Source organism: Cygnus olor, chromosome 17 (genome assembly GCF_009769625.2).
Source record: "Cygnus olor isolate bCygOlo1 chromosome 17, bCygOlo1.pri.v2, whole genome shotgun sequence".
NCBI classification, from domain to species: Eukaryota; Metazoa; Chordata; class Aves; order Anseriformes; family Anatidae; genus Cygnus; species Cygnus olor.
In genome coordinates this window covers 1,519,194-1,532,811 of record NC_049185.1, presented here as the reverse complement: position 1 = coordinate 1,532,811, position 13,618 = coordinate 1,519,194, and the positions used below count along the sequence as shown (strand labels likewise).

At 62.6% G+C, this 13,618-nt stretch overlaps 2 protein-coding genes across 4 annotated transcripts; both read right to left on the bottom strand.

Annotated features, from left to right (window-relative positions):
- Nucleotides 1–497: 497 nt before the first annotated feature.
- Nucleotides 498–4,971, bottom strand: LIF (LIF interleukin 6 family cytokine). 3 transcript variants are annotated; one of them, XM_040577371.1, is made up of 4 exons: nucleotides 4,851–4,971; nucleotides 3,151–3,287; nucleotides 1,489–1,667; nucleotides 498–1,340 (listed from the first exon to the last, which is right to left on the bottom strand). In XM_040577371.1, exons 2-4 carry the CDS (start codon nucleotides 3,167–3,169, stop codon nucleotides 903–905), a joined length of 636 nt encoding a protein of 211 aa, XP_040433305.1. In that variant the 5' UTR covers nucleotides 3,170–3,287; nucleotides 4,851–4,971; the 3' UTR covers nucleotides 498–902. The 3 variants fall into 3 exon arrangements, with proteins under 3 accessions (XP_040433305.1, XP_040433302.1, XP_040433303.1); XM_040577368.1 differs by lacking the exons at nucleotides 3,151–3,287; nucleotides 4,851–4,971 and adding exons at nucleotides 1,773–1,860; nucleotides 2,514–2,567; XM_040577369.1 differs by lacking the exons at nucleotides 3,151–3,287; nucleotides 4,851–4,971 and adding an exon at nucleotides 2,514–2,841.
- Nucleotides 4,972–8,632: 3,661 nt separating this feature from the next.
- Nucleotides 8,633–11,602, bottom strand: LOC121079844. Its single transcript, XM_040577592.1, has 3 exons — nucleotides 11,376–11,602; nucleotides 10,313–10,440; nucleotides 8,633–10,178 (listed from the first exon to the last, which is right to left on the bottom strand). The coding sequence occupies exons 1-3, from the start codon at nucleotides 11,410–11,412 to the stop codon at nucleotides 9,699–9,701; spliced, it is 645 nt and encodes a 214-aa protein (XP_040433526.1). The 5' UTR covers nucleotides 11,413–11,602; the 3' UTR covers nucleotides 8,633–9,698.
- Between the last annotated feature and the right edge of the window lie 2,016 nt (nucleotides 11,603–13,618).

The window sequence follows — 13,618 nt, the reverse complement described above, 5'->3', positions numbered from 1 at the left end:
AAAAGTCAGGTCTGAGCGCTCGGCGCACGCGAGGCTTTCCACCGTGCCAATAAATACCCTTGGCAGCCCGGCCCCGGGGTCCGTCCCTGCGTCCCCATGCCAGCCCCAAAACCCCATCCGTGCAAAACCCAGCCCCGGGCTGGGCCACCAGTACATTCAGAGGCGCCCGAAGCCCTTCCTGTGAGAGCAGTGCTTTCCCGAAGCAGTGGGATGCTCCCTGGTGTCGTGGCCACTGGCTCCGTCCCCAGCGGGTGGCTTCGTCCCAGGTGGCAGGACCCAGCCCTGGCCACCGCAGTGCCCCCAGTTCAGCCCCATTTTGGGGGGATCCATCCCCAAAACATGCGGTGGGAGCGCATCCCCATGGCCCTGACAGCTGCAGAGGGTGCGAGGCCTGCACTCCCCGACCCTGATCCCTTTCTCCATGGAAGCGGGGGCTTTCGGTCAGCCCTGGAGGCCACCCGGCAGAATTGAGTTGCCTTTTCTCCGTTTTTCACAAAATTTGCTAGGTGCTGCAAGCCTAGGGGCTGAACACCCCGTTTCCCCATGGTGCTGCGGAGGGGATGCTGGGGTGCAGGGGACGCCGGGGTGCAGGGTACAGAGTCTGGCCCCGCTGCCCTGTGCAGTGCCTGCACCCTCCTGCAGCCCTCGGGCGAACGGGAGGGTCTGCGGCTCTGCTCCGTGCGGGAAGCGCCACTGCAAAGGGGCAAATAAATTAAAGCACAGGGGGGACCCGGGGCCAGCACAGCATCAGCAGGAGGTAATAAATAGGAAGGTGAGAGGCGAGGAGGAGGCAGTTCTAGGGGTCTTGCTCTGCTGTGCTGTGAAATGGGCACAAGGCAGCGCGGGGAGGTGTCCTCTGCTGTCCTTAGCTTCGCAGGGGCGAGAGGAGCCGGGTCGGGGGCTCACACGGGGCTGAGATGAGGTAGCAGGATGCGAGCCGCCTGGGCGATGACCTGCACGTACTTCCTGAGCACCTGGCAGCCCTGCTGCTTCTTCTTGAAGGTGCTCTTGCCCTTGCTGCTCTCCCCATAGCTCACGTCCACCTGGAAGACGTTGTAGTTCTTGCAGAGGAGGCAGGTGAGGTTGGAGATGAGGCCCCGCGTGGTTTTGGTGGTGTTGTGGAGCCGGTCGAGGAGCTCCTTGGCGGTGGGGTTGAGCTCCTCCTGGTCACGCGTGATGTTCCCCAGCGAGGCGTTGAGGAAGGCAAAGAGCTTGTACATGGCCACCATCACTTCCTTCTTCTCACTCGTCCGGTTGACGTGGAAGGCCGGGAAGAAGATGCCGCTGGGGCTGCAGAGCTTGTCGCTCTCACTGCTGAACGGCTCGCCCTGGCACTTCAGCTGGGGGGAGAGGCGAGCGTCACCCTGGGGACCCAGCCGCCCTCACACCTCCCCACAGCCCCTCGTGTCCCCCTCTGCCACCGGCTCATGCTGCAGCTCGGCCACCCCACTGCGTCCCCCCAGCTCCGTCCCCGCTGGTGTATCTTACGTAGAGGCTGAAGAGGTCCTGGGCGGTGGCGTTGAGCAGCGCGACCTGCTTGCGGGTCTGCTCGTGGACGTTGGCGCGGCACAGGCTGTTCCCGGGGCAGCCGGGGCCATTCACCAGCAGCGCCCGGCCAGCCACCGGCCTCCGCTGCAGCAGGAGCAGGGCCACGAAGGGCACGACGCCTGTGCGGGGACAGAGGTGACGTCAGTGACCCTGCGGGACCCCCCCTCCGGCACCGGCCCCACGAGGCGAGGGTCGCCCCGCTTCGCTGCCCCCACGCCCCTCACCTGCCCCCCGGCCGGGGCTCCCCCGCCTCCCGTCCCCGCGGGGCGCCCCGTGGCATTCCCACATTTCGCAACCGGCCCCGGTGACGACCTGTGGAGTTTAATCAAATATGCAAAGTGATTTCCTCCCCGTTATCCTCGGCTGCTGCTGGAGCGAGGCCCCACCCCGGCCCCGGCTGACTCAGCAGGGGCTCCTGCAAGGAAACCTGCCTCGGGGCCAGCCTCCGGCCCCCCCCGGCCCCCGCGCTGCCTCAGTTTCCCTGTCTGTGAAGTGGGCGCAGCCGTGGCGGGGAGTGGCCGCGCAGCTGCCGGAGCCGCCGGCCAGGAAACCCCTGGACGAGGAACAAGCGAGCGCTTGAGCCTCTGGGTCACCCCAGTGGGGTGACAGCGTGGTGCTGCGGCCCCCTCGGCACCCCCAAAGAGGGTGTCCCCTGTGCCGGGAGGACAAGCCAAGCTGGATGCCGTCCGGGATGGGTGTCCCCAGCCCTGGCACTGAGCTCGGTGTCACCCGTCCCCAGCTCCCAGGGACAGGGTGCCCCGGGGGTCCCCGCCAGGCTCTGACCTGCGCCCTGAGGACCGTGGTGCCCCGGGGCTGCTGCCGAGCAAAGTCCCCGGGCTCTGACAAGCGCCGAAGCTGTCCGCACTTGTAAGAGCCTCCGCGTTGCCGCAGGTCCCAGGTAATACAATAATCACTTTATTTACCCTCCTGCAGCTACACCCGTGCCCAGATGGGAAAGGACTTACCTGGGTGTGTCGCAATCCCCAGCCCGACGCTGCTCCCATCCCACGCACCGCGGGAAGGAAGGGGACCGAGCCCCCAAAGGGCTGGCGATGGCCCCGTTCCCCCCGGCATGCCCCCCAGCCCGCTTTCCTCCTTGTGCCCATTTCACAGGCGGGCAGAGCGAGGCCGGGTGCACGTGTGCGGGGCCCCGGGGCTGGCGCTGCCCTGGCCGGCGTGGAGCCGCACACTCCCGAGCCCTCCCGCGCTTGGCAGCTTCCCCAGCCCTCCCTCGCTCCCAATTAAGCAGCGGACCCAGAAGGAGGAAAAGCAGGGAAAAAAAAAAAAAAAAAAAAAAAAAAAAAAAGGTTCCCCCCCCACACCCCAGCGCTTTTTGGAATTATTTAGAGTTATATAAGTGGCCAGATGTTGGCCGAAAAGCGCCAGAAAGGCATTTCGCTCCCCGCTGCCAATTCCCAGAGATGCTAACCCCGGGGAAAGCAGCGCGTCAGGAGGGCTGCGGGCTTCGCAGCGCGGCGCATGTTTGTTTGCTTGGACATCACCGAAATCAGAAAGGGGTGGGGAAGGGGAGAGAAGGGGGAGAGGAGGAGGGGAGAGGTTTGCCAAGGATGGTTTTTTTTTTTTTTTTTTTTTTTTTTTTACCTGCTGGAATGAACTTCATTGTGAGCTGTGTCCCGGGAGCAACTTAATAGAGATTGGTGTTGGCAGAGGACGTTTTCAGAAATTCATGTTCATACTGGGGGACTTCTCTGGGTTTATATACCGGTCCTCCAGTGAGCCTGTGTTGTAAGAAAGGGGAGGGGGGGGGCGAGGGGGGAGAAACAGAGAAAGACTATCATTACTTCTATTTAAACTGTAAATCAGGAAGTAAAGGGGCTTTGGAAATCGTGAATGATTCTTAGAAATAAACTTCTGATAAAGTTGATGTCACCGGGATTGCGGTTTTTTTCACGCACGGGCTGAGGAGGGGGGGATTACGGGGGGGGGAGTGGCGGGCGGCTCGGTGGGGAAAAAAACAAAGCACCCGAGTGCGGCACCCGAGCGCGTGGGTCCCATGGGCGTCGCGGGGTCGGCGGCGGGGGGCGGCCACCGGCACTCGCCTCGACGCGCGGTGCTGCGCGCTCGCGCCGTGACTCATGTTTCCACGAGCACTTTCACCCCCGGACCCCCCCGGGCCGGTGCTTCCCCACAGGGCGGCCGGGCTCAGCCCCGGGAAAAGCATGCAAAAAAACAACCCCCCCCCCCCCCAAAAAAAAAGAAAAAAGAAAAGAAAAAGAAAAAAAAATTTCTTTTTTTTTTTTTTTCTTGGGGTGGAGGTGGAAGGCAGCTGTGCCCTCCCCCCCCCCCCCCCCCGGGTCGGGCGATGGATGCAGTGCCATCAGCATCCCCGGTCCAGCAGTGGTCCGTCCGCTTTTGGGGGAGCAGCTGCGAGTGGAGCACATGCACCCCCGGCGCAAAGAGCGATGGGGAAAGAAAAAGGAAAAAAAAAAAGGAAAAAGTAGTTTTCAATTTTTTTTTGTTTGTTTTTTTGAATTCTTTTTCCACTGGGATAAAAGACAAACCCACCCGGCGGGAACAGCCAGCCCGGCCCCCGGGGTTAACCCTTGCGTCGGCCCCACACGCCACTGGGGAGGGTGCCAGCGCCCGTGTCGGTGTGACACTCGTGTCCCTGTGCCACCCGTGTCCCTGTGCCACCCGTGTCCATGGCCACCCGTGGGGGGGACCCCATCCCGCAGCTCCCTCTCCCCGGGATGCTGCGGGGCTGCTCGCTCCCCGGTCTGGGCTCGAAGCAGGTTAAAAGCGCTTTCATGTTTCTCGCTCGCTGCGTGTATATATTTTTTTTCTCTGGGGGCACGCCAAGCTGAAACTTTTAATCAGGTTTAGCAAGTTTGTGCCCTGTTTGCGCTGGCAGCATGAAACCTGCTGGGGTGACAGTCGAGAAACCGTGACACAACAGCCTGCAGCCACCCTGCTGCCCCCTGCGGCGCGGGGGGACATGCCGGGGGACATGGGGACATCCCAGTAGTGCTGGGTGTTGCATGGGTCAGGGGAGAGCCTCAGCACCAGCACCCTTGGGAGTCCATCTTGCCTTGTCTGCCTGTCCCCAAATCGCTGTGTCCTGGGGATGCTGCTGCTGTCGGTGCCACGTGTGGCGTGCACGGCATCACGGTCATGGCTCCAGCGATGCTCGGTGCAGCCCCCGGGCAGAAGAGCACCCCCGGGCAACATGTTTTAGAGCAATCCCAAAAAAATAATAAAAAGAAGATAACTTCCCCAAAATATCCCCCCTCCCCCAAAACAGGATTTCAAATATATATACATATATATATATATATATATACCCAGGATTTTTGCCACGAGAGCCATCTGTCCACGCGAAGCTCCGGCTCCGAGTGACCGCAGGTGACTCGGTGCTGCTGATTTATCAGGGCACCAGCACGCTGGCCCCGGCATGCTGCACAAGCCCAAGCGGCCGTGGGGGCTTGGCGCGGGGTTCCCCCTCCCCGAGACGGGCAGGGCAGCGCGGTGACTCAGGGGCTCGGGCAGCACCGGCCGCAGGATCCGGTGTCACCCTCGGCGTCACGTAGCCACCGCTTGCCTCAGTTTCCCCATCAGTAAGGCTAGGAGGGCGAGCCAGGGCTCGAGGGCAGGCGTTTGTGCTGGTGTTACACCAGTGAAATCCCAGTTTAGCCTTACTGGGATGCTGTGGGAAGACTCGGGGGGGGGGGGGGGGGGGGCAAAGGGGGCTGCAAAAACGGATGGGGATAAAGGGAGGTGCAAGGGATGGGGAGGATGAGACTCATCGCAGCCCTGCAGCCTCGCTCAAGGCTCATGCTGGTATGCAGCGAGCAGCATCTCATGGATAAATTCATTCTTAATTATCTGTACCACTTAATTAGCTGGGAAACTGGTGTTTCTTCATTAACAGCAGTAGGGAAATCTGGGGGTGGGGCTGTCGCAAGCCCCAGCTCTGCCGTTTCCTGCCCTTTCCCTGAATTTCTCTTCTGGATCTGGCCCCTGGGGATGCGGTGCTGTGCGGCTGGGGCTGATTCACCTGCGGGGAGCTCCCGGCTCCCGGCTGCATGTGGGTGCGGGGGGAGACGAGCTCGGTCATCCCCATGCCCCCCAGCTCCTGAATCACCCCCAGGTTCTCTGGCCAAAATAATTAAAAAAGAAGGAGGAAATCAGGGAAATGACCCATGAAGAAAAATGGGACTTTCCCAGCACCTGAGCTGCAGAAGATGGGAGCGGGGAGCTGACCTGAGCTGTTATGTTTAATCCCATGCAACATGTTAGTTATATAGGCCCCCCATAGGTTCCCCTACAGGAAAACCTGCCCCCACCCCATCTGCAGGCACAGCCAGGGCAGATTTCTGACGGCATCCAGGAAATTCGGCTTTGCCAGTGGCTTCTGCGGCAGTGGGGCTGCGGCCGCCCCGACGCCCCCTCTGCGCCCCGAGCAAGGGGACGTGACCCGGGCAGGGGGTCCCGGCGGACGCCCACCCGCCCCGGGGATGATGCACTCGGAAAAAGCCCAAAAGAGGGAATGGGAACGTGCTCAGCGGCGGGCAGTGACACAATCCTATCGGCATCTCGGCCGGGGATGGTGGCCCCGCTCCCACGCGACGGCTGGGATTTTTGGGGGGGTGACGGGGAAGGGGGGGGGGTCGGGGGAATTGGCCCTAAAATGTGGCTGGGTGCTGGAGGGGGGGGCAGAGAGGTGGGGCACGGGGCTGAATGATCCCACGTGTAGGGCCAGGGCCCCAAATTGGGGCTTCTTGGGGCTGGGTTTGGCAGGCGAGGCTGCGGCAGGCGCTGCCCTGCTGAACAGTGCTCTCTGCTGTCCGCGGCTGTCACCGCCACGGGACACGGGGACACGGGGGCAGGGGGACACAGGCAGCGCTTCTCGACCCGCTCCTGCCCCATCCCCATCCGTAACCACCCCTCCATCCCCATCCCCATCCCACCCGAGCCATCAGGGTCCCAGCAGCCCCGACGTCCTCGTCCCGCGCTGTCCCCAGTGGGGGACAGACAGGGATGCCAGCAGCAGATGCAGCCCCCTGGGGGGGGGGTCTGGCTGGTGCTGGGTGCTGGGTGCCGGGGGGGCTGAGTAAGTTGTGAGTAAGGCAGCACCCCTGTGCCGGGGAAGCCCGGGCTGAATAATGGCAGGGGACGAATTCCCCTTTGACTCATGGAGGGACCTTTCCGTGCTCGGATCCCTGTGCCCCACCAATGCCACCCCCCATGGGTGTCACCCCACGAGGGCCACCCCACCGGTGTCACCCCCATGGGTGGGCACCCTGGTGCTTGCCACCATCCCAGCCAGGCTGATGGTCCCCATGGATTTGGGGACAATGAGAAGCGCCCTTGGGGACAGTGACCGGGACTGGTCCCCGCCTTGGGGTGACTCTTCCGAGCACTGCCCATGGAGCCACCACTGCGTTTTGCAGGAGCCCCAACCTGTGAGAGGTCGGGGTGATGGGGATACTGGGGACACGGGGTCGGTGTCATGCCGCCACTCCACACCTCTCCCCCACCTGCAGGGGCATCCCCAAGAGCTCCTTCGCAAGGAGGTTTTTCCATCATTTCCCAAGTCCTGCAGCCCTGGGTTTGGGCACAGGGCTGGGTGCCAGATCCTGCTCCCCTGAGCACTGAGGGGCTGACGCTGCCATGAGCATCGCCCCCATCCCCGCCGGCGTCCCCAGGTCCCGGGGAGGGGGGGGGGGGGGGGGGGGGTCACCCACCTGCGCCCTCGAAGCCCATCCAAGCTGCCTCCTTCTCGGGTGGCTCGGCAGGTGGATGGCAGATGGCGGGAGGTGGCACCATGAGCCGGCCCAGGACTCTTCATGGTGACATTGTCCCCCCCGGAGGGTCCCCAGACGGCGGCGGTGGCCGTCCCAGTGGTGGTGCAGCCTGCAACTGAGTCAGTGCCGCTGGCACGGCCGGGCACGGGCACGGGCACACGGCAAGGAACGAGTGACTCCGTGGTGCCACATGACCGGGTCTTAGGATTTTTGACTCAGCGGGGCCAGTGCTTGGTAGCAGTGGGCCCCCGCCATGTCCCCAGCCACGTGGCAGGGATGGGACCGCTCGGCACAGCGACGCCAGGTGCGGTGCCAGGGCCAGGCAGTGCTGCGGCGCACCGTGCCATGCCGCGCACCCTCCAGGCACTGCTGTGTGCCATGCTGTGCCACACCGCGCTGTGCCACCTGCCATCGTGTGCCATGTGCCGCACCGTCATGTGCCTCATTCCCTACCATGCTGGTGCTATGCTGTCCTACGCCATCTGCCATGCCGTGCTGTGCCGCATCCCGCACTGTGCCTTGTGCCATGCCACAGCACGTCCCAAGTGCCACACCGTGCCATGCCACATGTCCCACCATGCTGTCATCCCATCTCATGCCACAGCATGTGCCACACCGTGCCATGCCACTTCCCATGCTGCCGCGTCCTGCTGCCATCACATGCCATGTGCCACACCACGCTGTCATCCCATCCCAACCTATCCCATCCCATGTGCCACCCCATGCTGTCATCCTATGCCATGTGCCACCCCATGCTGTCATCCCATCCCATCCCATGCCATGTCCCACACTGCGCTGTCATCTCATGCTGTGCCATGTGTCATGGTGCCACGCTGCACCCCATGCTATGCCACACCTTGCTCTCATCCCATCCCACACCACATCCCATGCTGTGCCATGTGCCACATCGTGCTGCCATCCCATGCCACACACACCACACTGTGCTCTCATCCCATCCCGTGCCACACACCACACCATGCCACATCCCACATCGTCCTCCATGCTGTGCAGTTTCCCTCCAGCCTTGCCTCCGAGGCCACTTTGTCCCCCCGGCCTCGTGTGGCCCCACTTTCCTTTCAGGTTATTGCTAATCAGTTTCTGAATTTGTTCAGTTTTCGCTGTGCCCCCTGCACGTCACTGCGCTCAGGAGAATTCCTGGCAGCACCAGACCCCGCAGCCCCAAAAAGCCCCAGAAGCACTCGCAGAATGAGTTGGTTCCTGTGCACAGCAAACCCCGCGGGCTTTTCTCAGGACTGGGAGAGGCACATGCACCCGGACACCTGGACACACGGACACACAGACACACAGATGCCAGGTCAGAGGCAGCGGCCCACAGGCCGAGGTCAATGCTTTATTTCCGTCTGCTGTGATATAAAAATAAGGGGGCACCACCTGGCCAGGATGGCCTGGTGCCCTTCTCCCAGTACAAAATAATATTTATATTCATAAATAAAACATCATTACATTTACAGTTTAACACAGTACAAAAAATAACAAAAATATATATATATATATATTTATATATTAAAAAAATGTATCCTTAAATATTTCTCCCCAAAGCAGGGACATATTAAATTAAACCGATGGCTTTAATAAATAGGGGAGCTGCACCACTGTCACGTATAAGTTACTGGGGGGGCTGGTGCCCACCCGCACAGTGCGGGGCCACAGCCCCAGCCCATGCCCAGCACAGGCAGGGCTTGCCGAGGGACTCAGGGACTCTGGGGACACCAAGGGTCCAGGGGTGGGCACGGGGATGCTGAGGGCGTGGGGACACAATGCAGGGACATGAGGCACAGGGATAGGCACACGGACACCAGGCGTGCAGGGATGAGCACAGGGACACTGCGCTCACAAGGACACTGAGGGTGTAAGGACACCAAGCTTGCAGGGACACTGAGTGCACAGGGACACTAGGCTCATGGGGCCTCCAGGCTTATGGGGACACCAAGCTCACAGGGATGCCAGGCTGATGGACACACCAGGCACAAGAAAAGCCTCCCCCAGATGCTCTCTGGGTTCAGCGAACCCCTCGAGAGGCAGGCAGGGGGTGACACGCAGGTGACATGCCGGTGGCACAAGTGGCCACTGTCGGTCTGGGGCTGCACCCTGCCTGCGCCAGGCGTGCGGGTGCCGTGCGAGCAGCCCCTTAGTCAGGACGTGTCACCAGACCCATTGAATCACTGGAAAATCAGGCAGGGCTGGCAACGGGGGACGTCACCAACCCAGAGTGACCCTGCTGGCCGGTGCTGGCCTCCACACACGGTGGCACCTGGGGGACATCTGTGCCAGTGCCAGCCATGCACCAGGCTCTCCGCATCCAACCACAAGCCCCAGGGTGCTGGGGACAGCTAGGGTGACAGCAGTGGGGGTGGCAGGGGCTCCCTAGGACCTTGCTGGCCGCCGGCCTCGCCGCCGGCCTCGCCGCTGCTGCCTCTGCTCCTCCCGGCGCGCCCGCAGCCCTCGCTCCTCCAGCTGGGCGCTGAGCTGCTCCGTGAAGCGTGCGTAGCTCCAGAGGATCCGGCACCCCTCCACCTTCTGCTGGAAGACTCTGGTGGCCGCCGGCAGCCGGGGCAGGGTGGGGATGGTGGGGACGATGCCGTGGGCGTGGAGGACGCCCTCCAGGTTGCTGAGGAGGCCCCGCACCTTCAGGCGGGTGCTGTCAAGGCGGCGCAGGATGGGGGCCCCGGGGGGGTTGAGGTCGCGCTGGTGCTGGGTGATTCCCTGCAGCGCCCTGTCCATGTGGGCCATAGCCCCGTGCAGTGCCCGCAGCCCTCCGGTCCCCATCACCACCGTCCCCCGCAGCCACTCCAGCGAGGCGTTGGTGCGGCACAGCCAGCTGAAGGCCAGGCGCTGGTCCTGCTCCTGCCCATGGGAAAGGCAAGGGAGTCGGCAGGGGCTCGGTGGCAGTGGCGAGCCCACCCCCCCCCGCCGACACACTAAGGGGGGCTTTCACCCCCTTTTCCTGCTGTCGCCAGCCCTGGCGAGGTGGAACTCACGTAGAAGAGGAAGAGCTCCCGCGCGTCCTCGGCCATGTGCCGCACCAGTGCGTGGATCTGCTGCAGGGTCGGGGGCTGCGTGCTCCGTGCTGGCACGGCCCAGAGGAGGAAGAGTCCCTTGGCCACGGCTGGGGAGGAAGAGGAGGGAGATGGTGGAGATGGGGCGCCTCTCGCTGCGGGGCAATGGGATGTGGCGACATGTGGGGTGGGGATGGGGAGCAGGGAGAGGTGGGAACATCCACAACAGGAACATCTGTCCCGTGTGCCGATCGCCCTGGCGCCAGGCGTGGAGCAGACGACTGCACGTGTCAGGTATGGTGACAAGGTGCCCGGTCCTGCCGCAGGGACAGCGCAGCCGCCGTGCCGGGAGCCAGCTGCTGGGAGCTGCCAGGGCCTTTGGCATGAGGAGGAGGAGGAGGAGGATGATGATGAGGAGGACAAGGATGAGGAGGACAAGGATGAAGAGGACAAAGAGAAAGAGGAGGAGGAAAAGGAGTGTTAGGAAGAGTATTAGGAGGAGGAAGAGGAGGAAGAGGAGGAGGAAGAGGAGGAAGAGGAGGAAGAAGGTGTCCTCGAGGCGTTGAGGAGTGCAGACAGTTCCTTCTGGCCCTGGCAGTTGCCCAAGCAGCTCCCTGTCAGTGCAGGCCAATGCGGGGCCACTGCAGACTGGGGACAGTGGTGGCACCCCTGGGCCTGTCCCCTCAGTCCCAGTGGGTGCTGCTCCGGCCCTGCTGTCACCACGGCCACGTGAGTTCAGCACCGGAGCAGCACCCAGTGCCCAGCCCTCCCCAGCGGGGGTTTGGGGGCTCAGGGGACAAGCCAGCCAACTGGGGTGACCCTGTCCCTCTGCCACCTGCCCCTGCTCCCCGCATCAAACCCAAACCACATCCCCCCGCCCGCCCCCTCCCGGCGCCCCTTCTTCCGCAAAGGTGCCCGGGGAGCCCCGGGTGGGTTCCAGGGGCTGGGGGAGTGGCCCCCATCGGCATGCCCACGGGCGGGGGAAGCATCAGGGCCCTCCCGGGGCGGTGTGCGAGCGAGAGGGCAGTTGCGGGACGCAGCCTACCTGCCAGCATGCCTAGGGGCCGCGCGTGGCGCCGCATGTCCGGGTGCCGGGGAGTGGTGCTGCAGGGCGCGCGAGCGACTTCCTTACTGGTCGGCGAGGGGGAAGCTCGCCTTTTAACGTGCCCCGATTAGCCACCACCTCCGAAGGAGGCACCCAGGCCCAATGTGAAGAAATGGAGAAGTGAAGTGATGACTTGGGGGCCAATGAGCAGGGTGAGCCAGGCCGGGGAGGAGGGGGGAGGAAATGAGGCCGGTCGGACGATGGTTTTGTTCTTCGATTAAGTTCCTCGAGGGAGTCCTCGCGGGTCCAGCCCGTGCACAGAGCGAGCCGGATGCCCGGGGCACAGCATGGGGCTTCTTAGGAAAGCGCCACATTGAGTCACTGTCGTCTCTCTGTGCTCAGCTGGCGTTCGTTAAACCGAAAAACAGCCTCCGAAACCAAAATGCGAACAACAGAGGCCGTTGGTAGCATCAGTGTCAGCTCTGGGGCCAGGGCAGGCGATGCTCGCCCCACATCTGAGCCCCACGATGCTGCAGCAGGAGGGGGACGGGTGGCACCACAGCCCCGCACCTATGGGTGCTGCTAGAGGCTGGCACCTCGCCACCCCGGCTCGCACCTCTGGTGTAGGTGTGAACAGCTCCGACCGCAGGCCGGTGCTGGGGTGTGACCAAACTGTGCCATGCCCAGGGCATGGGCTGTGGTGGGGCCATAGCTGAAAATATGCCCTGGGATGGATGGGGATGCTCCAGGAGATGCTGTCTGTGTGTCTGTCTGTCTATCTGCTCTCCCCAGGGCGAGTCTCCTGTGCCTTGGCCCGGGGTGGGCGATGGGGAGCGGGGAGGACCCCAGGACACCCCCAGCACCCAAAGCCAGGGTGTGCAGGGATGCTAATGATGGGGACCAGGGGACACCAGCACCCATGGGTGCCCCTGTGTAAGGAACCAGCGCTGGCGGGGGGAATGAGACAAGGGTGAGGCAGGCGGGACAGATCCGTTCCCCTTGCTAAACCGCCTGCAGCAGCTGGCTCTGAGCCTCCGGCGGGGAAGGAAATGCAATCGGCGGGGTCAGCGGCAGCGCCGGGCCTGCGGGCACTGCCCAAAGGCCGAGGTCAGCAGGAGGAAGCCCGGCACGGGTACAGCCCCAGCACTGCTGGAAGCGCCCGGTGCCAAGCCCCCAGCACCCTGAGCTGCTCTCGCCTTGCAGTAGGGCGTGGGAGGATGCCGGCACCGACCCCATAAAAATTAATGTACTTTTATTAGGTTTTATTTTCATTGTAATCCATCAGGTTTTGTGAAGACTCGTAAATTCCCAGTGAATCCGCCCAGCTGGGGTGGCGCCACATGGTGCCATGCACCAGACCTGGAGATCTTCTTCTTATGGGGCTCCAAACTTTGGGAAAACAGACAAGGACATGACCCCCCCCCCCCCCCCCCAACTCAGTGCTCCATCAGCTTCGTGCAACTCTCCGCCATACCAACCCAAACCATGCAGAATGCACACTTTGCAACCCAAAATCGGCGTGAATTGTTCCCCTTCTCGTGGGTTTCAGCCCCAGAACAGGAGCTTTGGGGCACCACGAAGCTGTGCAGGGCCACAGTGCCCTGCTCTGCAAGCACAGGAAGCTGCCCGAGGCAGAATTTGCTGTTTCAGATGGGGTGGCTTGGGCAAGGGGAGGCCACACCAGAAATAACATCTCCTTGCGAGCGGAAGAGCGCAGCAGTGACTCACTTCCAGAAGACGAAATGTTTTCTTTTCCCCAAATTCCCCCCCACCCCAGCTGCCCCCAACCTGCAGAACTCCCTGCTGCAGGACACGGGGTGGTGCTGCTGTTGACTTTTCCTCCTCCTCCTCCTCCTTCTCTTCCTCCTCCTCGGGGTGTCCCCCTGCCTGGGGACACCCGTGGGTGCTGCTGGCCAGGCTGGGCCATGCTCACGAGAGCTGGGGACTGTGCGTAGGGCAGCTCTGGAGGGACAGAGGAGCCAGAATGCCCCTCTCTCCAGGAGAAACGCCTGCAGGACTGAGGCAGTTTGTCCATCCACCCGTCTAGTCAGATGGCCAGTCACCCATCGGCCTGTCCACCCATCTGTCCAGTTGTCCACACAGCTATCTGTCCATCGACCTGTTCGTTCCTCCAGATTCATCTACCCACCTGCACATCCCTCCACCTGTCCACCTATCCATGCATTCATCTGTCCTTCCGCTTGTACATCCTCCTGGCCACCCACCCACCCACTTTTACATCC